This window comes from Elgaria multicarinata, chromosome 3, assembly GCF_023053635.1.
Source record: "Elgaria multicarinata webbii isolate HBS135686 ecotype San Diego chromosome 3, rElgMul1.1.pri, whole genome shotgun sequence".
NCBI lineage: Eukaryota > Metazoa > Chordata > Lepidosauria > Squamata > Anguidae > Elgaria > Elgaria multicarinata.
In genome coordinates, this window is record NC_086173.1 from 133,443,154 (window position 1) to 133,467,826 (window position 24,673).

Consider the following 24,673-nt stretch of genomic DNA (forward strand, 5'->3'; position numbering starts at 1 on the left):
CTCCCAGGTAGGTGGGTATAGGATTGCACCCTAACTCTGAAGTTCGAATCTCAATGTAGGCATGAACTCCCTCAATGTCTATAAGCTTCTATCTTCAGACTACCCCTCTCTCTAAAACAATGGGATAATACAGGATTGCTGTGCAGAGATAACATACGCATAGCACTTTGAGCATTCAGGAAATGCACTGCCCATGCTTTATTTTTATTACTACTGATGTGTACTAGTAATGAAACAAAACAAAAGCAAATGAACAGTTGGTGTGGAAGGGAATGAATGCTTTGCCACTACTTCTCTACTTCTCTAAATAGTAGCTCAAAATAGTAGCATGTCCAATGCCTTGACAGTAATGTGGGACACAAATCAATATGGAAAATTACAGCTTTTGCCAGAGGGAATCCAAACATGAAAGTGCCAAATTAACCCCCGCAAACCCTTGAGATTTTAAATTTTAATCCAGTAAGATCTTTCTCCTGCAAAAGATACACTGAAATTAACATAAGCAGCACTAGAATATGGCACATGGCTACAAAATTTCTAATTGCACACCTGTATTTATTATACATACACACACACACACACACACACACACACACACACACAGTGTAGTAGCAAAAGTAGAAGGGATAAACCCCACATATGTCACCCTGAATACCCTTGAGAAAGGCCAGAATACAAGTGTACTAATTTATAAATAACAATTTATGAACTGATAGATCAATATGTCAATGCATATTACACAGAAACAGTGTTTCAGTGTAATATGCATTGTCATATTGCTCTATCAGTGGCAAGTGGTGACAAACTTCTGAACCTCTCTTGCCCCACATCTGTGAAGAGATCCCCCATTCACACAATACACTAGAAACACTAAAAAGGGAATACAAAACTGCTTTTATCTCTGGCTATTCTATATAATATACAAAGCCACCCTCAAAACACATGGGTAAAGGAACAGGTTTAGTCCCTGAAACTCTTTGAAGACACCTAAAGTTAGGGCTGTTAGAAAGAGAAGGTAAGAAAGATTAGGGGCGGACAAGGAGAAAATACACAGCCATGGCCAAGACACTTAGCCATAAGATGTTTGGCCAGATCCAGTTTCTCCCTGCTAGACAAATTCTGGTGTACCATCCCTATGAGCAATTCTCCCATCTCCTAATCAAACCATACAGGTGGACCCATTCCTGAGAGTTGGGTTATCTCCCTGTTCAAAGACCACAATTATATTTTGTGGTTCAACTGTAATGCAAATTTATAGGAATGAAAAGGGAAAGTGAGCAGACAGAAACCATTTGGGTGAGGATACTATACAATGGCTTAGGGCGCAATCCAATGCATGTTTATTTATTTATTATTGAATTTATATCCCAGCTTTTTTCCTCCAAGGAACCCAAGGCGGCATACATAATCTGCCTCCTTTCCATTTTATCCTCACAACAATCCTGTGAGGTAGGTTGGGCTGAGAGTCTGTGACCGGCCCAAAGTCACCCAGTGGGTTTCCATGGCCAAGTGGGGAGTAGAACCCGGATCTCCCAACTCCCAGTCCAACACTTTAACCACTACACCACACTGGCTCCAGGAAAAGAAAAGTTCTACAACTTCCAGCTTTCCCCAGCCAGCATGGGGCTGGTTAGGGCATGTTGGGAGTTGTAGGATTTTTATCTGTCTAAACATGCATAGGTCTGTGGCCTTAAAGGCCAGAGCAGCAGCTACGTCTCCCCCTTTTTACTTTTACTCTAGAGTAGAAGCCGGGGGGGGGGCTGCTGTAACTAACCCAACAGAAACAGAATAAAGCAAATACCACAGTTTGGAATATTCCATCCTCACCATTCTATAACTCCCACATTGTCTTCAGTAGCCTTTGATTCACATCAGAGCAGCTGAAGAAGGCAGAAATCAAAATATTTTGCTTTAATTTTTTAATATTTCTATTGTGTTTGTCAGCTTAATAAATATTTGGTTTAATTAATCAACTGCATTCTTTTGTGACGCAGAACAAACTTGTTTGATGCTTTAAGAGTCCTGTTTCGCTTTTGTGTGGGGTGGTGGAGGTGGTGGTAATATCAAACAGAGGGTAATATCAAATCGATCCCTTCCACTATTGCAAAGAGTAGTCATGGATTTCCCTGAATGCTATGAAAATTATACGCAACACACAAATTGGGTTTCCCAACTAGAATGAAAAATAAATGTATAACACAAGGGTGTGTCGGCGTGGGTTTGCATGCACCATGTTCTTGGCACAGCATTGCCAGTTGTACAACACTATTCTCTACAAATACTCTAGCTGGCATAACATAGGCTCATTAACATACCTTTTCATAATCTGCATATTTTTTTTTTTTTAACGGGGGCTCCATAATCCACATGCTTAACTTCTTGGCATGATGTAACACATTTGTAACTGGGATAAAGTCAGGTTTTCCCTACCAAATAGTCCCAAAGTTGATAGAGACATTAATTTGCTTCCTGATGAGATTTAAGGCAACTCACAAATCCCTTTGCTAATCTTCTGTCTTTCAAAACAGAGAAGTGATTTTAAAAAATACCAGTGATAAAAAGTGGAGGGCATTCTGCCACAGGAGTCAGAGCTGGGGGCCTCCTTCTCTCCTCACATAACTTTGGAGAATGCTCTCCATGGAAAATATGAGTTTACAAGCCCAAATTCAGAGGCAGCCTTGGGGAAATGGTGCACTGTAGTATCTGCTTGTTTAAACTAGATTTCCTATGGTCACTGGCTGTTTTAAATTTATAAAGCAGGAATGTACACACTGGTCAGACTATGTGAAATTTGAGGCCCCTTCCAGGTTTGATTCTCTGAATCTCTTACAAGTGAAGACATAACTAATCTTAGCTCAATAATTCTGAAGTTAAGAAGTGCCTTCCTGGATGAGACCAAAATGCACCAAGTCCAGCATTCTTTGCAAGAATCCCTGAGACAAAATGACGAAGTAATACACATTCTGCAGACTCCAGATCTACAGAAACGTGGCAGTATCACATCATACAGTCACAATCTAGATTTCCCTGTACTTGAGAGCAGAACATTATTCTTCGATCCAGTGTGAGAGCCAGTGCGATGTAGTAGGTAAGTAAGTGTTGGGCTGGGAGTTGGGAGGTCTGGGTTCTAGTCCCCACTTGGCCATGGAAGCTCACTGGGTGACTTTGGGCCAGACACAGACTCTCAGCCCAGCCTACCTCACAGGGTTATTGCTATGATAAAATGGAGAGGAGGAGGATTATGTACACCGCCTTGGGTTCCTTGGAGGAAAAAAAGCGGGATATAATAACAACAACAACAACAACAACAACAATAATATCCTCCATCCATCACCAACAATGATGCTAATATTACCTGGAGATCCGTGAACAATGTATGGCTTGCTTCCAATGTTATCTGGTTGCAGCCCTCCACATTGCTTTAAACTTCAAGAATAGCTTGTGGGGCACACAAGGGGCTGAACAGGGTGAAGGCAGGAAAGCCCCTCTGTATCCATGGGGCACTGTGCTCAATTGTCTATATTCAAGTCTATGATCCCAAATATTCAATTTTTGAGAATTTTTGTCACAGCATCAATTCAGCCAGGTCCAAAATGGCAAGTTCTTTAAAACCGTCACAGAAACAATGGTTGTTGAAGATTTTTTGTCCTATTTTTCTGGCAACAGAAACAATTTGTGGCCTTCAAATCCCAAGTAAGGGAATTTACTAAGGATGTATGAGAAATTCCTTTCAGTCTGATCAGAATTTATCCAGTTCGCACCTTCTGGACCAAACACGGAGTTGGACACAATCTACGGTTGAAGTCTATATATTCCCAAGCTTGGAATGTGATTCTCTGACCCAAAAGACAGTTCAACATTTGAAAAAAGTGCATGAAAAAATGCATACATTTGAAAAATGCACACAAATATGCTTTAACCAATGGGAGAAGAATGTAAAGATTTCAGTGATGTGCACAACTGATATCTACATTTAGAAAAAAAATATGTATGACAACATGCACCGGTTTTCATGAGTAAAGAAAAGAAAGCTCACAATCTGATATGGACTCCAGTTGAAATGAGCTTTGAGATAGAATTCTGAGAATTTCGACTAGCTGGGGTTTTGCTGATTTGCGAAGCTATTTGAAATGAGATGGCAAGAAGGCTAATGGATAGAAAAGCTGATGGGAGGGCATCTGGGGTTTCTATGATTTCTGAGGCCTTAGCTAGACCTAAGGATCATCCCAGGCAAATGGAGGGATCATCCCTGCCTGCTCCCGGTATCCCCTGTGTGTCATTTAGATGTACAGGGATGACCCCAGGATGATCCCGGGATATAGGCCTGGTCTAAGTCCCACTCTCCATATTCTAAATCTTACTATCCATGCATTGGAGAATAACAATATTGTACAAAATGCAACGGTCTCTAGCAAATTCAAAATAATAATAATAAAAAACCTAAGTAGAAGTAGATATACTAACATTATATCCACACACACCAAAGATGTCACTTAACTACAGCCATCCAGCTCATTATATAGTTCAGCCCTTGGCCGTTACAAAATGTCAACCACTGAGGTTTCAAAAACAGATTCTTGTGATGTCACTGGAATTAAAATTTAGGACAAGGCATTAATGTTTGTCCTTTCTTGACTTACAGCATATGTAGTAGTTAATACAATGAGTTGAGAACTCCCCAGTTCAAATCTTGCCTCAATCATTAACTTACTAGATGGCCTCTTTTTCTCTCCCTCACACATCTACTTTATAATTATCTGAATTAAAGACAAGTTGAAAGTTCACATCAGGGAACTTGCAGCTCAAACTTTGGTAGGCCTGGGGAAGTGAAAGGTACCCCTAACATCTCGCTCACCTGTTATCAACTGTTTCGAGGTCCTAGGAGCAGAAAGTGTTGTCCCCAACATTTCTGTTGCTAGTGGTCATCATTTTCCCTTTCCAGAGATTCTCAAAGTGAGGGAAAGAACCATTGTCCTCACTGACTGGCTTCAACAATTTTTTCCTGCCCGATAGGAAATCCATGGAAATTGAAAAAAATATTGATTCACCAGCTGCTGAGTTGGTTGGGAGAGCCACTGCTTATGGCAAGTTTCCATCCAGCATGTTCACTGCCAGCTTAATTCCCGCTTGCATCCCTCAAATAGCCAAATGAGCTCCACTGTGGGCATGGCTAGACAAGGGGGTAGAGGGCGACGATCTCGCGATTTTATAATCGCAAGATTGTCGCCCTCATCTACATCCCGGCTGCCATTTTGGATTTATTCTTTTGAAAGGAAAAGGAGCGCACGAGAGCTCGAGCAAAATTGTAAGTTTTTTTAAAAAACAACCTCGCACTCCCCCCACCCCACCTCCAATGGGCACCGAGCTCCTGAGGAGCTCCGTGCCCGGCTCCTCGCATTACTTGCGAGGACCCATGATAATGTATCGGCGGGCCACACGTTCCGTGGTCTCGGGATCATCCCGAGACCACAGGAAAATCAAAAATAATGGGCATGGCCATATCCCAGGGAAAGGAAGGGATCATCCCTCCCTGCTCCCAGGATGCCCTGTGCATCATGTGGACGCACAGGGATGATCCCAGGATGATCCCCGGGATATTGCCCCGTCTAGCCATGCCCAATGTCACAGTCTGTAAATTGCGGTTGGGTGGGGATCGGGAATCCTTTTGGGCTTAGACCCAATTTGAATCTCTGAGGATTTTAAAGGGTGCCTGTGTATAATTAGTCCATCTGTCAGTACCACAACTGGGTACATAGGACATAATTCTATACTTAATTCCTTGAAAGTATGTCCCATTGAATTCAATGGGATATATTTTTCTGTAGGTTTGCATAGGATTGCATTCACAGACTAAGGCTGCAATCCTATGCACACTTACCAGCATGCACAGCAGCATGTATAGGATTATATTGTAAGAAATATAAGTAAGGCAAAGTTAAATTCATTTTGTTAAGGAGGGGGGCATCAAAAAGGTGTTTAGTGGTCTGGCCACTTACAATTTGTGTTACTGAGCAAACATTTCAAACATCTGTTTCAGTCCTTATTCTAGTGAATGACAGCCAGGCCTCACTGAATTCAAGGGAGTTCAGGAATTAACTACAGGATTTTACTGTACAGTTTTTGGATTTTAGAAAATAAGTTAATCTTATTTTTTCTTCTGCTCACAGAACGGTAACTAGTTTCCCACTCTAAATAAATGAATTGCAAATCTTTAAACCTTAGGCCTGGAGGCTGATCAGTTAAACACCGGGCCAGATCTACACCAAGCAGGTGTAGAAAACGGTATATGGAATGTGATGGGCTCTAACAGTTGTCATTGCACTTCAATACCGTTATAAAGCAGCAGTGTAGATCCTGCCCTGGTTCCCATACCTAAGAGGTTCACAAGATAGAGAAAACATACCCATTCTTTAAACGCGTTGATTTCAGATTTGTTCTCCTGATGCTAAAGTCTGTGATCTCACTTACCATTTACTTAGCAGAAAGAGGTGAATGTGTCCCATACAGGACATAAGGAAATGAATTTCAGTGATAGAATCCATGCTTCGCATGCAGTGCCGTTTTTGGAGGTCCCTTGAGCAACACATGCTCAACGGGCCCTTTCACCTTCCTTCCCACACCCATTGTCCCTAGTTGCTATTATTCCTCACCTTCTTTCTCATTATTTCTACCACTTGCTTACTTGACAGGCAGAGAGCCAATGACCAAACAGACCACAGCATCTACTGCTCCACCTTCTGACCACCACTGTGGTCAGAAGGTGGAGCCACTGTTCTCTATCTAGGCCAGAGCGAGAACAAGCTGGTTGTAATGAAGAGGAGGAGGAACTACAAGTGGCTCTTATCAGTGGGCCCACGCTGGAGCGTTGGCCCTCAGCTGGTACCATGCCATGCCTACTCTTGCTGGCCCTGAATAATGTTCAACTCCTGGCATCTCCAATTAAAAAGTTCTTGGGTAGCAGGTTTGGGGGGCAAAAGAATTCTCCTTGGAGACTGGTTCCAATCAAAGTAAACAAAACTGGGCTAGATTGGCTAAAGGCCTGCTTCAGGCAGCTTCCAATATATAGGAGCAGGTAAGCATCAATTTACTTTCATTTGAGTTTACGTACAGAGACAAAATTCTTTCTAAATGGTTTTAAATCCATTTTAGGGAACAGCAAAATACAAATAAATATACATGCACAATTCTTTCTGAACGTAATCCCTGCAGAGGGAAAATTTGTTTTAAATGGATGTTGTTTTTATGCTTTTGATGGTTTTAAATTTTTGTATATTTGTTTTTAATGTTCACTGTTGTTAACCTTTGTAAACTGCCCAGAGAGCTTCAGCTATGGGGCAGTATATAAATGTAATAAATAAATAAATAAATAAATAAAGTTAAAATGGCATTTTAAAAGTCTGCTTCTAAGATTTTTCTACTTTAGTTTTCTCTGAAATGCAAGTTACTTTTCTATCCTCAAATGTCTTGGAAGGAAGGCAAAAGAAAGCAATTTACTGTTTTCCCCTTTTACAATTATATTATAACAGAATATAATGTTAACAGTTTATAATTCTAGAAACTATTCTGCATAAATTGAAATTTGTGATCACTGAATTTCTAAAATGCAAAAAAAATGTGATCACTGAATTTCTAAAATGCAAAAATAGAAAAAAAAGAAAAAGGATGTGCACTCAAGACAACTTTGAGGCAAGCAAGCAGGCAGCAGCAAGACAAGTACTGACTGCAAGGTGGATAACATCTGTGGCCACTGCTAATTTTTTGTTGCACCAAGCCAGAGGACAATGAGCCCATGAGCGGGATAAAAAGGCCTAATAAGGTAGGGAGAGCAGAAAAACTGCTGTAGTTGCAGCCATTTCTGTGCTGGGAAGGAGATTTAAAGAGGCATTGTTGGTAGCGGAGGGTTGCCAAAGGAGCCCCTTTGATATCACCTCTTCGGGTTGGCTGAAGGGGTAAGGTAGCTTCTACTCTGTAGTACTGGGCTTCAGGCAGGCTTAGGTGAAAAGGGCACCTGTATGAGAGCAGACGTTGTCAAAAGTTGTATGGGGAAAGGGTAGCCTTTTTCATACTTCTTCCACCGTGTTTTATTTATCTTATTATTTGTGAACGGCCCAGAGAGCTCCGGCTATTGGGCGGTATAGAAATGTAATAAATAAATAAATAAATAAATATTATTAACATGTAGATACTACCTTATTTGCAAAAAAGAAAGTCATCAAGTTAAAATGTTAGACTTCTGCGAGTGGGAAGTTGCAGGGCTGTAGATGGCAAGTGAGGCTGGATATTAAGATGTGTTGTTCTTGGGGTCTGCCACTCGAGACTTTAGTGAGGAGGAAGGAATAAGAATCATAGAATTATAGAATCTTAGAATCATAGAATAGTAGAATTGGAAGGGGCCTACAAGGCCATCGAGTACAACCCCCCCCCCTGCTCATTGATATGCAGTTCGTTGGCCAATTAAGAAGGTTAGGCTGGGGTTGGACCTGCTCTTAGAGCTTTTGGGGTCACTTTGTGGATGTTTTCTTGTCCTCCGCTTTGGTATTGGGGCCTTGGTAGGAGAGATCCATGGGAGGCAGAATGTGGCCATTATAAGGGAGCAATGATGGAGGCAGGAGGACTAGCCATCACAGAAGGGGTGGATAAGCAGGTGTTCTCCATTCCTTTCAAGTTCATCTGTCTACCAAGGCCCTCGGAGTTCTGGTGGCAACATTCCTGGTACTTCCAAACACAATGTCAGTAAATGGGAAGCACATTTGATCCTGGATGTAGAAACTGACCTGTGTTATGGAGACCTGGTTGGATTATTGGGGTGGGGTGAATTTGTCACAGCAATATATTACAGCACAGCCCCAGCCAAGACTGGGAGGTGAGGGGAGGAAAGGCAGAGTAGCTGTGGTCTATTGCATTTCCATCTAGGTGGGTGGAGATATGCACTTCCAGCACCAATATGGAAACTGAAATGCAGTTACACGTCAACATTCACACTATTCCAAATTTTGCAATGCAATTCTCCAATCAAACACTGCATATTAAAATGCAGTGTGCCAAAATTAAAACATTGGGGGTGAGTGTGCCAAAAATGTGCATATTAGTGAAAACAACACACAAAAGAAATAAATTGTAGAGAAGTGTGTATAAAAATGTGTATTAGGAGAAATGTGCATAAAAATGTGTATGAATTTTCTTGCCAGTTTTTCCCCCCTCTTCTAAATCACAACTTGATGCAGAAACAGGACAAAACAAACTAAGGTTGGGGAAAATGAGAAGTTGAGTGGAACCAAAACTGACGAATTTGTCCCATCCCTAATCCCATCACTCTGACCTGATGCTCCATTCAGCAATCTTCCAGTTCATCTGGATACATTTCATTCCAAGGGTGGGCTTTTCAGAGTGTTTGTTCTTGAGGACAGGCAGCTGGGCCTGAATGGGGATTCTGTTAGTGTACTGAGTGTCTCACATCCCAACAATCTCCCTGGCTGAGCTTGCTGCCAAGACTGTGGTGCTGAAGAACTTCATAATGCTGCCCTACTGGGAATGACTCAAGACCTTGTGGCCTCCATGGGAACTGTGGGATTCTCCCAAACTATATCAGGCCCTAGTCATATAACAGGTCATATTCTTGACTTGGATTTTTTGTTCCTTTCGGGATGGTGGTGATCTGGGTATGCTGGGACATTAGGTGGCCATTTTCCCATGGACAGGTCAGTATCTGGTGGGGTCTAGGTTTACAGAAACTCCTAACTTCTGCTTGGGTGAGGGAACTATTAAAAAGGTCCACCCTTCAAATCCCAGTAGCTTCCAGACAGCTCTGGATATATTTCCTGCCACCTCAAAAGGTGATTCCATTGAAATTCGATCTTTGGGAAATGACCTGATTAGTCGACCCAATTCTTTCACAGCATCATGGGAAGTGAAGATGGCACCGGCTGGAGGCTTTCTCTTTGCTCTGAAATTATCCTAGCTGTTTGTTTGTTTGTTTGTTTGTTTCTTAAAGTAAAAGCAGGAGCAGTAGTTCAGAGCACACTATTGTCGACGGGTATCACGCTGCCTACCCCTGCTATAGAGCATGGTAAATGGAGAAAAGAGACATTATATCCACCCTTAAGGGGGATGAAGAAACGCCCTCTGGATTCTACTGGGTAAGATATTTCCAACCATTTTCCAATAGACCTTTTTTTGGACAAGGCACTTGACTGCATGGTGGCATCTCAGCTCCAGGAGTTGCCTAGACCCATTTCAATCTGGCTTCAGACCTGGATTTGGGTCACTCTGGCAGATGATCTAAGCCATGAGTCAGACTGAGGGTGTACATCCCTTTTGGTTCTGCTGGACCTCTCAGCACATTCAATAACAACCACCATGGTATCTTTCTGGTATTTTACAATAGTTCTGGCCCTTCCTCGAGAGTCAGTTTCTGAACTGGTGGGGGGAATCCTGTTCAACCCCTTGGCTACTGCCATATGGAGCTCCATCACACCTACTTTTCCCCCCTGGTTTGAGTCTGTGGTTTCACCCTCTGTTTCCTTAGCAAGTCTAGCACTAGGCACTTTCATGTCTGTGCACTGTTGCGCTATTTTAGCTCATGTGTCTTTTCACCTCTATAGCTACTATACCAGCAAAATCTCCCACCACACCCCCTATGTTCTCCTTCCCCCTGTGCAAATTCAATAGTACGGCAGCCTGAAACTGCAATTACAGTAAAAAAAAAAACCTATGCGAAGATCATATTAAAGAATACAAGTGAAGAGAAAGTATTACAATTAGTTTTTGGGAAAGTTTGTGGTCAATGTTGGTGTGGCAATGGGAAGCCAACATTATTCTGGTCAGGAAACCTACCAGAATAATGGTTCTGGTCATTATTCTGGTCGGGTAAGAACCATAGAGTTAAATGGTCCTGGCCACAGGTGGCAGCAGCCTTGCTTGCCTTCTCCATGGGGTGTTCGGGTGCCCTCTCTCCCTCCCCCTTCACAGTTGAGCAGTTGAGCAGAGAACCACCCCACCCTCCTCTTTTGTCAGTAAAACTGCCCTTCAACACACACACACCCAATAAAAAATGGAATAGTCCGACATAGGGCAAGGACAGCAATACACAGGATGGAGGAGCAGCTTTATTACACATGGAGCAGAAAAAACGAACTTTCCCCACTCCAAAATAAGACAGAAAACATTGGGGAAGAGGCAAGATGAGCGCAGGACAGGGAAGACGTCATGTGAGTACCGTGCAGCAAAAACACATACCAGGCATGGTGAGAGTGCAATAAATAGCTGGTGTGATGGAGCTCATGGTACCCCTCAAGGTTCAACCGTATTCCCTATGCTATTTAACACCTAGATGGAACCACTGGGAAAGACTGTCTGACAATCTGGAATGCATTGTCACTGATATTCACAGGTCATGCAGGTCTATTACTCATTTTCATCCGCCACAAGGCTGGCCATGATGTTCTGAATCCATAGCTGGAGGCAGTAATGGGCTAGATAAGGACTAATAAATTGAGACATCCAGACACAATAAATGCGCTTTTGGTAAGGAAAGAGATGGACTCTGTTATAGAAATTCAACATGTTGGGAATGGGGTAGTACTCCCCTAAAATAATTTGGGTTCAGTTTGGTGGTGCTTCTGGATTCAGCTTTGTACCTGGATGCTCACGCAACAGCTGTATCCTGTAGCACCTTTGCCCAGCTTAAACTGGTGCAACAACTGTATCCATTCCTGATGAGGTCAGATTGGGCCATGGTGACACATGCCTTAGTTATATCAATGTGTTCTACATGGGGCTACATTTGAAGAGCCATGGGCCCATACCAGCCTATTTGGACCCTGAGATTTGGGGGAGAGGCCCTTCTCTGTGTCCTGACTAAGGTGGAAGCTTGGCTGATGGAAATGAAGGAAAAGAACTTCTCTCTTTGGTCGCACCTAAACTGTGAGACTCTTTATTCGTGAATCTCAGTTGGTCCTCCTCTCTCATAATGTTTCTCTGCATGTATGGCAAAACTCTTGGTTTAGGTAGGATTTTGTTTTATCAGATTGATAACTTTAATCCAATGCCTCTGTTTTATCTGCTACACTGGACTCTGTTTTTATTAGATTGCAAAAACTAGAAGGACAGGAAAGAAAGAAAGATTGATTCTAGGAGAACACACTAAAGAAGACCAAGTGGCAAGATGGAACATTATGCAACACATCTTCTGTCAAGGCAGTATATTATGCTGAAGTTATATGATAGATGACAAACATTTAGAGAGAAAATAATGATACTGTTCACAATTGTCCCATTTGTAGCTCCAAGATGCTGGTAGACAAGGGCAAAATCAACCTCTCCTTGCTCATCTTGCAGCTGAACAAAATGGAAGAACCATACCAGCTTCTGTATCTTGTCAGCATTGAACCTGATTCCAATTTTGCTGTTGTGATTGAATATAAGGTAACTAAACCTCCTTCCATCAGATATCATTAATACATTAGAATAAATAAATCTAAACTAGAACGGAAGACTAACTCTGGCAAGGCTAAACAAGGATGCAACTAACAGGAAGAAAACAACACACAAAACCAACCCACCCAACCCATTCCCAAATACTTAAAACAAAAAGGCACAATCTTACCGCTGCATAAAGACATGGTTCCACATGTACTCAAAAGGTCTTGCACTGTTGTGCCAAAAGAAAGCACACTCTCGGCTGGCTAGGTTGACCCTATTTTGAGCATGTGGTAGTACTAGCCAGAACAAGATTGTGGCTGGATACGAATGTCCCAGTAGGCCATCAGTACAATAGCCCCCTTTTGGTCGTATTCCCCAATCACTACTATACATAGGCACACCGCTTCTGATACTAGAGGTAGCATATAGCCATCATAGGACATATTGATAGACTTATCCTCCATGAATAGCTAGTACTGGATGTACTACCTATTCAGAGCTTTTCTTTGGGGTATGGGCAGGTATGGGCCTTACTTTGCATCTGGATGTAAATCTGCTCATCTTCCGTTCCTAGTAAATGATCCTACCCAGCCACTTTTGAAGACTCAAGTCTGCCCAGACATGTGGGCCAGCTCTTGCAAATTCGGCTATGACCTAGCCTTCTTAGGTACTTGACATATCCTACACCAATGCCATAGTCATTGTTATTATTAATATTTACAAACATAATATTTTAAGTCCTATGGTCTTTTAAATTTTTGGCTAAGATTTATCATTCAAATCCCAAATTTACCCTATTGATAGCACTATTGTATTTCAACTTACATGGACACAAGCTTAGACTTGCAGAAGATTACTACTAATTAACTGAATCAATTAAGGGAGGAAATACGATTTATATAAGTTGCAGGTGCAACAGGAAGGGGATAAAACTGACTGCTAATTGCACTTTCTCTTTGAACTTCGGAGTTACCGCCTTTATTTTCAAACTTTTGAGTGTCACTTAAAAAATAATTGTGATACTCTCCTGTAACTGTTCCAATTCATCTCCCGTGGAATGAAGAAGTCTGCATTACTGTCTGTTACAAATTCAGTTTCACCCAGTAATTAGGAAGCTGGGACTAACAAGGAATACAAAAGCTACAAAAAGAAATGAAGTCATTTGAGCAAAAAAGGATTACTAATGGCTAACAGCAAAAGACCGTATTCCAGATTAAAGCATTCTGAAACAATCCTTTGTGTGGGATCTTTCCTTAGGTCTTGAACAAAGCTATTCACCAATATATATGAAATCTATTTATACCCACAAAACTCAGAGAAACTGAAAATACAACCATTTCGATAAGTGTTTATTGTTAAATTCTCTATGAAACATGGGGATAGGTTTCAAACTCTGAGCATGTTTCATGTCCACTGTGCACAAAAATAATAGTACTTCCTAAATACATATTTTGAAAACCTGCAGTTTCATTCCTGGCCCAGGAAAGTGAGGAAAAGGCATAGCAGATGCAAAGTGTGGAAGGGAAGTGACAGAATAACTAACTTGGTGATTGTTACATCAAACACTGTCAAACACTTGTGCTAATTAAAAACAACAGCCACAACAACAGCCCTCTAACAGAATTCCTGCTGGAAACTTCACATACCTTAAGGACTTCCATTGGCACCTGAGTAGGAGGCGGAAGACTTGTTGGGAGGCTAACGTTGATGGCTGGTGTCTGACTCACTGCCACTCTCTGTTGCATGAAGTGAGCTGCTTGCTGCCTCTGCTGCTGCTCTCGCCGCTCCTGCTCCTGCATCTGCTCACGCATGAGCTGCTGGCGTAGCAAAATCCGTGATGTCATACTGGAGGAGCTTAGCGGAGGCTTGGAAGCTCCGGGGTGCTCAGAACTGCTGTGGAAAATATCAGAAGAGAAGAGATAACTCCGTCACTCATGAATTACATTTGTGGAAGTTTGAAGAGTTACCTGGGGAGGGGAGAAGGGCTCATGTGCTGGGGAGAGGGGGGGGGGTATCTTTTGCAAATAAAAAAAGGTGGACAGCAGTGGAACGGATGGAGGTTCCAAGACATTGACCTGTTTCAGTGGCTCTTAGCTTCGATATCTACGAATACAAGGAGGGCAGTTAAATCGTACTGCTAATAATCATTACTATCCAAGTGTTTTTATACCACTACTCTGCCGCTTTAGAGAAGGATACAGAAAGTGTATTTAATTTCCCCGCTCCCCTTTCAAATGAGACACCTTTTTCTTCTTTGCCAAAACATCTGATAATGGACCCGATCAGATTCAAGCAATCAAATTAACAATGCAATCCTTATACAGCTCTACTCAAAAGTAAGTCTCATTGAGTTCAACAGAACTTACTCCCAGGAAACCAGGTATAGAATTATGACTTAAATTCCTCTTGTGAGTCCCTTACTTTGATTCATATCACATATTACTTAGACAGAGGTGACCTCAATCCACAGCCCGCCCCCCTACCCGCATTTAAAATACGATTTGATGGGCCGATATAAGTTTCAGAGAAGAAAAATAAGCAGCCTTATTTCAACAGATGAAATGCCAAATGTGAAGATTGCTTTTATAAACTTTGCAAAGGGAGCTATTCTCTGGATCATGGCCATGCATGACCCAGAAATGCATGCACAGATAGGCCAATTTCCATTTCCTGCAGCACATTTTTAATCTTCAGATTCTGCCAAGACCTACAACATTAGAACACAATATTGTTAAGATAAAAGATGTGTGTTTCACCCAAAAGTTCTTAATTTTTGTGAACTGCCCAGAGGGCTTCAGCTATGAGCCAGTATAGAAATGGAATTTATTTATTTATTTATTTATTACATTTCTATACCGCCCAATAGCCGGAGCTCTCTGGGCGGTTCACAAAAATTAATTAAAGGTCTTCTGTGAAACAAGAACATTCACATCCCTGCACTGGTTTCAAACTACAATGCTAGCATGCTATATCAATTTGTATACAGTTGAAACAATCTAGTGCCTCTATAGACTGCATATTTATTTATTTACAATATTTATATACTGCTTCCCATTGAAAATTTCATAGCAGTGTATAAGATAAAATAAAATAAAAACATAATAAAACACTTTAAAATAGATCTTAAAAGAAGCAAAATGTACAGTGAACTGCGGCTGGTGATTAAGGAAAGGCTTCCTGAAATAATGATGTTTTCTGGAGGCACTGAAAGGAATACAAAGATGGTGCCGGCCTGACCTCCAAAGGCAAGGAATTCCACAGGAGGGGGGCCACCACACTGAAGGCTCTTCCCCTGGTGGACTCCAACTGGAGGATGGGTCTATGTGGAACCACCAGGAGCAGGCCCTCGGATGACCTCAGTGACTGGGCCGGTTGGTAGGGGAGAAGGCGGTCTCTCAGGTTGTAAATGTAATTGATGAATTTCACTGCCAGTTTATTTATTACATTTATATTACATTTTATTTATTACATTTTTATACTGCCCAATAGCTGAAGCTCTCTTCGGCTGTTACGTGCAAGGGAGAACTTGTAGTGTGACTCTTCCCCACTGTACTTGAAAATTAGTTGCGGCATGTATAGTGAGTAACTGGGGTGGGGGTGGGGATAATAATAGAGCTTTCAGTATTAGGATAAAGGTGCACTTAAAAAAACAACAACACACTTTTAGCCTAGGCTTCCCTTTTGATCAGATAAGCACCTGTACAAAAAATTATCAATCAAGACAGATAACATTAAGACCTTCTATGGCATAAGTCTAAAATGCAGATTCTACCAATAAAACACATATTTGGTTTTCATGGCATGGCGCTTACTAACTTCAAAATGCTAGTGTTTCTATGGAATCCCATAAATACAGACAAATTGTTAGAACCTCTTACTAAAAACAACAGGATTGAGAGAAATCTTGCATTTTCTATCATGTCAAGAATTACATGTTACCTGCATCTTAAGTTAGAGTGTTTAATTCCTCATGCCAATAGCCCACAGTTTCAAAGGTGGGTATTTTAAGACACACAGTAAAAGGGATCAAACCTAGATTTTTCAGACCACTAACTATTTCTTCCTGCGTTCCTCTCCGCGCCCCCCCCCCCATGAAAGAGGTGGGTGTTTGGGTAGAGAATGATGACCGTCTTGCTATTTCAGGCCTGTCAAGTTGAAACATTCCCAGGGAGACTGATCCTTTTGATAAAATAAGAGAAAAACCTTTGTGGTGAAACTAATGCAGCTGTGGAATAATCGCACTAATTAGCTGCTCAAGAGAAGTCACTGACTGTGATACTCATGGAGAAAAAGGAATACTTTCAATTAGGAGTGAAGCATTTTCACACCCTACAATGCATCACAGTGACTACCTAACTTTTTAGTGAGAAAGTTAGTACCTTAGTGAAACAGCTATTGATTCTCAACAAATTAATAGTATGTGTTGTATAAATCTTGTAACAAATACCATTTTTTTGTAAGGGAGGGAGGCCAAGCAGGAGAAAGAGAAATGAGCAGTTTAATTTTACAGAAGTCTTTGGGAAAGGAACACAGTAATAACATCTAACCATTTGCTATGACTTCCTACTGAACACATCCAGCAGTGTGAGTTTGAAGATCTCCCTCGAACATCTTCATTATTACCTTTCCAAAAATCTTCATTATATGTCTTTAATAAACTTAGAAGTGGGAGATTGCTGGTATGTGGCATGTTGAAGCACCTTTGCAAAGTGTGTAGACACTGTGTAAAAAAATCATCATAATCATCATCATCATGACATTTTTGTACGACATAGGCATTTGCAACCAAAATGTTAACTGTTGCATCTTGAAAGAATCATAAATGGATGTCTCATCCAATGATCAGCTCCAAAACACGGAGGAAGAGGAGGAGAATGTTTCTAGGCATGAGTATTTCCAAACTGAACTGTCAGCATGAACACATTTCTAAAGTAATTGTTTACATTTTAAAGGGGACTGAAGGTTTTTATATCCCTTTTTCAGGCACACAAGAAATTACACAAACTTAGTATGACAGGATATACCAGAGTCTAAAGCAGGGATTGCTCCCCTCAGGCTGTCCTACAAGTCAGATGAGATCAGAGGGCAGGGCCCCACTAGTGACATCATTGGTGCGGCTCTGCTGCCTGATGTGATTGGGTCCTTGGCCAAAGCACAGGCTGGTGAACTTCCAGACAGTGCTTCAGCCTAGGAGCCAGCTTTGAGTATCCCTTGAGTTCCCTGCCTGGGGAAGGAGAAGCAGGCGCAAAGAGCATTGGACAGCGCTTGCAGGAGCTTGGGACTCATTGGCTCCTGCAAATGCCAGATGAGGGTGCAGCTTGGCAGCGAACCCTGCCCTACTGGAATATTTGGAACAACTGAAAAAATATGCACATAAGTTGCTAGGGATCAAAGCAACCCCCCCCTAAAGTTGTTAATTACTTGTCATGCCTACAGATGCTTAGCCCCAAAACCTGTTCTATCCATTTTGTATGACAATGCAGTGTAAGAGGGAAGAAGAAATATATTTTGTCCATTTCATAATTCATCACTGTCCATAAACATCAGAATCAGGGGTCAATAGTACCTCATAGGCTTGCAGAATTCCTTTTTAACCACATTTCTGTACTGCCCAACAGCCAAAGCTCTCTGCATGATTCACACTAGAGGTTGGTACTTCAGACTGGTTTGCTCATCATAGCTATAATTTTGGGCTAAACTTGCAATTGGGCTTTTGGGGACAATTTAGTCCCACCTGGTGGTTCGTAACCTATAAGTAGCTTAGAAATGATGAACAATTGCTGCCATTCAATGGAAGGTGCCCAATATGACAGCACACACCATCCAGATCTACAAGGTATGGCATAAAATTCTGGCTGTGTTGCTATTCCAAAATTTTGTATGTTCATAATGCTGACCTATAGAAAGGGGTAAAGCTCAAAATATAGCCAGTTGATAAACCAATGCTGCATTTACAGGGTCCAAGATGAACTATAACTTTTTCACCAGCTTGCCAACGCAAAAAGGTGACTCTGGATGGGGTTTTGGAAAAAATAAACAGCACAGTTCCAGATTATTGACTTTATTAACGTATAAGAGGACCAGGGACATACATTGTTGACTCATGGAAAGCTGTGGGGAAAGGTACACTTAAATAATATTCAAGGACTACACGACCCTGATGAAATTTTCTAATTGAATCTACTGATTTCTTGACATCTAATCGCCTGTGAATTGTGTTGTTCTTTTATTAATGATACATTTTTCCTGTATTGTTCTATATTCATACTATTTATACAATTAATAAAGATCTTTTTTTAAAAAAATAAGTGAACAAATCAGGATTCGCCCCTTGCCCACAAATACAGACACAGGAAAAGCAGCATTTTGGGTTTTCAAAAAGATCTGATGCTTGTTAGTTATGTACCAAAGGACAGAGAAGCTATTTACTTCAATTCATAAAGATGTGGCAACCAAGCCTCAGAGCATTCTTTATTATTTTAAGTAGAAAGGTGGTATAGTCACCTATGACCAGACAGGCACTTCCAAATGCATTTCTGCGTACACTTATAAACGAATTTATTGTTTATTCATAAGATTGAATTCTCTGAGCAGCTTATAGTAAACATTAAAACAAATAGTGGGTTATGGTACATGTGTATTTTTTTCAAATATAGTAGACATTGCCAGTTTAAATTGTTGATTTGGAAATTGATTTTAAATTGTTGATTGGAAGCTAAACAGTGGTGCGAACTTTCCTAAAAATTGCTAGTAAATCTGTATCTATAGTTCATCAAACCTTGGGTTGAGTCTAGGGACACAGCTAGCTTGCCTGGGACCCCACGGGAGGCAGCCTCAGAACCGTCAGGGCCTGCTACACTGACACCAAGAGAAGGGGCAGGTGTCATCTCCACAGTTGACGAATGACAGAAAAATCAAGGCAATGGTGTTCTTTATGAAGCCATTTTGGCCTTCCTACTCGTCCATTGGTGAAATGCGGTGATTGTGCATTGGTTGTTGTGTGTTGCAAGGTCTTTAAGACCTGTTGTTGTTACTACTGGTGATTCACAATTCATGATTACTGCACTTTTATACTTGCACAGCTATTATAATTATGCTATATGTATCAATGGCACTAAAGGTTTTCGGGTTTTTAAAAAGTGGGATCAATTCATGTTAGTTTTTGTACTTTCTGGAGTAGCATTGGCTCTGATCGCTTACGTGCAATGATGTTGTTTCAGTGGAGAAGGGAAGGTCTCAATAAAGACATACGATTGTTTATTGTTTTTGTTTTTTAACTTGAAAACGTTTCCATGCTTAATCATTTCCACCAGGTAAAGTTCTGCAAAGCATCCTTTTATTTCTAGTGGGTAAGAAAAGAAAAAGCTCAGGACTTTTTTGAGAAAGATGTATTCTGATAAATTTTGCGTCAGCTCTAGTTGTTATTTTTCAGGATTCAGCATCTTCTTAGGGACTTTCAAATGTTACATTTCTGAGTGGTGATTGCAGATATATCTTTTCTCTAGTGCAGGTGCTGGCAACACTGCTCCTTCCCTGAAAGCCCTGTAGCAGGTATGAGGTTGGCAAGCAGGGTTGCATCCAGCTCCATGGAAACGCTGGAGGTAATGCTGTGCGAAAATCTGTCCTCCAATTTCCTGGCAGTTTTCTTCTCCCATGAAAGAGGCTTCCATTTTTCTGCCTCACTCTCAGGGCATTTTATAATTTATTTTGAATGTGCGTTGGTGGTATTTTTTACCTTAACCAATCACTATGAAGTAGCTTAGAGTATAGAGTACTGTCTGTATTTTCTTTCTTTTACACATTTCACATTGCCATATGGTCTCCCAGGCTGCCGGCATTTCCTGGTCTGAAGAGGCCCTTTGGGAGGAATAAACTCATGATGTCTTCCCCTGGGTGGGAAGTGCAGGAAGCCAAGGAGGCTACATGCTGTCAGAATGATGATTGTACAAGGAAAGACAGGACACTCACCCAAACCCCTCAGCCATCTCATAAGAAAGGTAAGCACAAGAACCATGAACCAAACCCATGGGGATTTCTCCTAAATTTCTTCTCCTTTGAATTTATTTTCAAAAGCAATTTCTTTTATGTCAAACTGAATGAGAATGGTCGAAAAATATGTGGGAGAATTTTTCAACACAACCCTATTATACATGGTTTTGGAAGAAAAGTTCAGTGTAGCACCAACATAAACCCAGAAAACTTACTTGCTACTTGTTGTGGAGCTGACTATAGAATACTTCTTGAAGAGAATGGGTCAACTTATATATTACACGACTACACAAGGACTCTGATTCTGGGCACCTTGCATATTTGTTGCAGGTTGCATACATTTTAAGATCTCATGTGTCTGCAAAGAATGGTCAAGAGACCAAAGAAATGGTCAAGGAACTCCTAATTACTTTGAACAATGAACTGCAACCTAGAGAAATAAAGGAATTGGCAGAGGAACTCTCAGAACTACTGTCTATTATCTTTGCAAAATCATGAAAGGTGGGTGAAGTGCCAGATGACTGGAGGAAGGCTAATGTTGTCCCTATCTCCAAAAAGGGCAAAAAGGAAGAACCAGTCAAACCCCGGGAAAATTTTGGAGCTAATTATAAAGAAGGTGATCTGTAAGCACCTTGAAAATAATGCAGTGATTACTAGATGCCAACATGGATTTGTCAAGAACAAATCCTACCAGACTAATCTGATCTCATTTTTTTATCAGGTGTCCTCCCTTGTGGAGTGTGGGAATGCTGTGGACATAACATGGGTTATGGAGGTGGGTCCAGGAGGTTGTAAATGCCTCCTTAAGAGAGGGAGTGGTGCCGGCCTCTTTAAAAGAGGCGGCAATTAGACCACTCCTGAAGAAGCCTAATCTGGACCCGGAGGATGTTAACAACTACAGGCCGGTGGCTAATATCCCTTTCCTGGGCAAGGTGCTTGAGCAGGTGGTTGCAGGACAACTCCAGGCACTCTTGAATGAAACGGATTATCTAGATCCATTTCAATCGGGTTTCAGGCCTGGTTTTGGAATGAAAACTGCCTTGGATGACCTCTGTCAGGAGAGAGACAGGGGGAGTGCGACCCTGTTGGTTCTCCTGGACCTCTCAGCGGCCTTCGATACCATCGACCATGGTATCCTTCTGGATAGGTTGTCTGAGCTGGGAATTGGAGGTACTGTGTTGCAGTGGTTCCGCTCCTACTTGGATGGCCAATTCCAGAAGGTGGTGCTGGGGGATTATTGCTCTGTGCCATGGCTCCTAAGCCATGGGGTTCCGCAGGGCTCTATCTTATCCCCTATGCTGTTTAACATATTAGCAAACTAGCTAAAAGTGGGCTAGTTAGAACAACAATTACGTGAATCCACAGTTGGCTACAAAATCAGACTCAAAGAGGGCTTATCAATGGTACCTTCTCAAATTGGGACTTGAGCAGAGTACTGCAGGGACCTAAAATTGCGTGGAATAGCTAATATTCTGGAAGACAGAAACAAAATCCATCAAGTGATCTTGATAGGCTGGAGTGCTAGCTGGAAACAACAGAATGAAATTTAATAGCAATAAATGCCAAGTTCTACACCTGGGAAAAAGAAACCAAAAGCACATTTACAAGAAGGGGGATACTTGGCTCAGCAATACTACAAGCGAAAAGGATCTTGGAATTGTTGTAGATCACAAGCTGAATATGAGCCAACAGTGTGACGTGGCTGCAAAGAAATGCAAATGCTATTTTGGGCTGCATTAGTATAGCTTCCAAATCGCGTCAGGTACTGGTTTCCCTCTATTTGGCACTGGTTAGGCCTCATCTGGAGTGCTTTGTCCAGTTCTGGGCACCACACTTCAAGAAGGATGCAGACAAGCTGGAGGAGATTCAGAGGAGGGCAATGAGGATGATCAGAGGTCTGGAAACAAAGCCCTATGGGGATAGACTGAAAGGATTGGGCATGTTTAGCCTGGAGAAGAGAAGACTGAAAGGTACTTGAAAGGTTGTCACACAGAGGAGGGCCAAGATCTCTTCTCGATCATCCCAGAGTGCAGGACACAGAATAATGGACTCAAGTTACAGGAAGTTACAGGAAGCCAGATTCTGGCTGGACATAAGGAAAAACTTCCTGACTGTTAGAGCAGTACGACAATGGAACCAGTTACCTAGAGAGGTCGTGGGCTCTCCCACACTAGAGGCCTTCAAGATGCAACAGATAGCTGGTATGCTTTAATGTGGATTCCTACACTGAGCAGGGAGTTGGACTTCAAGGCCCCTTCCAACGCTACTATTCTATGATCCTACGAATCTCTCACATTGTGTACCTATTTAACACGTAAGTGTGCATGTCTGTGTAGCCACTGCACTTGCACGCACGCACACATCCCTCATCAAAATACAGATCTGAAGAGTAAGCGGACACGGGGGAGCTACTAAGCCGATTATAAAATGTTCTGCTCATCTTTAATAGTATGGGGAAATGCCAGAAACAGATTTAGCACAGAAAGAATTTGAGTCAAACATAATGTTGCATTTATTCATGCACATAATGCAGAGTATTCTGTTACTATGCACCCATAAGAGCATTCATTAGGTATGAACTCCTAAAATTGAGAGACATTCTGTTCCCGTTCCATTTTCCAGCAGATGCCAACATTTCCTCCAGCACTTCTACACCCACCCACAACAAAAAATAATAATAATAAAAAAACATTCCTGGTTTGACTCAGGCCTTCTTTGGCAAGCATGCAAGATCCACACAAATTGGGGTCCATTCACATGTTCTAATGAAAACTGCACACTCACCCAGCATAATTCTCTTGGCCAAAACATTGGAGCCTTGAAGCTTGAAATTAATAAATCAGTGATAAGAATGCCATCCGCATAACGAATCAAACCTCTGCCAATATTAGAGTGAACAAAGCAATAGCAGTGATAGGTTTGTAAGCGAACAGGCAGATTTAAGCAATCCTGTCCGGTCTGTCCTGTCATTCAACCCCTCTAACCCAGACATTAAAGCACTACACCATAGTACCACATTGATCCACAGCACTCGCTACTGGTTAAATTGATAAAGCTCCCCAAATCATTTATGAATCTTAAGAATTACAGCATTACACTGGTGAATAAACTATCTATTTACATATAATGTTTCTCAAAAAGGTCTTAATTTTAGAGAGCCTTAATGTAAATGTGTTTTCAAAAATAATCCTCACTCAAACCCCCAGCCTATTGACCTTTCCTGTTTGTTCATTTTAATCTAGGCCTCCAATTTCTACTGAACGCAGCCATATTGGCATAACTGTAGCCTTCTTCTTCTCCTCCTCCTCAGCAGCAGCAGATCTTCTAATTCAGGGGTAGGCAACCTGGTGTACTCCAGATATGACTACAGATCCCATAATCCCTCATTGATTTTGTTCACAGGGGCTAAAGGGAGTTGAAGTCCAAAGTATCTGAATGTATCAGGTTGCCTACTAGGAGTGTGCAAAGTGGGTCTTCTCTGCCTCGAAATTCGATCTGGCGCTCTGTAGAGGTGATTCTCTGCCTCGTTTTCGGAGCCCCTCCCCTCTCTCCACCTCCTCGAATTACCCGTCAAAGAACCATTCAGTATTCAGGTAACCGGTATTAACAGAAATGCATACAGATCCCTCATTTTTAAAGATAAAGAGATAAAACTTGGCCCAGTGATAGCTCTTAAGGAGGGGTTTAGACCTGCCAAGTGTGAATCAGATCGGTTCATGCTTTAATTTTTTAGAATTTTTTAAATAGAAAATTTCTGCATAATTTTTATAAAGAGATGGAACATGGCAATGTCATAGCTCCTAAAGAGGGCTTTAGCCATGGTGAGTTTGAATCAGATCCATTAATGCCTTGATTTTTTAGGATTTTTTTTTAATTTCCCCACTCCAGCTTTCTCCAACCTGGTACCCTCCAAATCTATTGTATGAAGCATCCTCACCTACCCTGCACTGGAAGCCTAGCCACTGAAATAAAGAGCCTGCCTGTGCCTGACTCAGGTGTAGAAGCTTTCTCACTCACCATGCTAGCCAGTCAACCCAGCAGCACTTTCACACTGTGGAAATGTGGATGATTGACTTCTATGAGTCTGAGCAGAAACATGCTCCCTTTCTCCCTCCCCCCACCAGCCAGAATCAGCAGCCAGTTAGTGTTTCCCACTCCCCCAAACACTGCAATTGGAGGAGAACATGGTCAGGGACAGTGCTGTGGCTATTCCTAATTGGTTAGCCACGGATATCAATATCAAAGCTACTCCTCACCCCACTCA

At 41.6% G+C, this 24,673-nt stretch overlaps 1 protein-coding gene across 4 annotated transcripts in view; it reads right to left on the reverse strand.

Annotated features, from left to right (window-relative positions):
- Nucleotides 1–24,673, reverse strand: part of MITF (melanocyte inducing transcription factor) — a 178,972-nt gene that overhangs the window by 46,709 nt on the left and 107,590 nt on the right. For all 4 annotated transcript variants that reach the window (XM_063122024.1, XM_063122020.1, XM_063122019.1 and 1 more), the window contains exon 2: nt 14,067–14,313. In XM_063122024.1, coding sequence (XP_062978094.1) covers nt 14,067–14,313 — 247 coding nt within the window. The remainder of the gene's footprint in view (nt 1–14,066; nt 14,314–24,673) is intronic.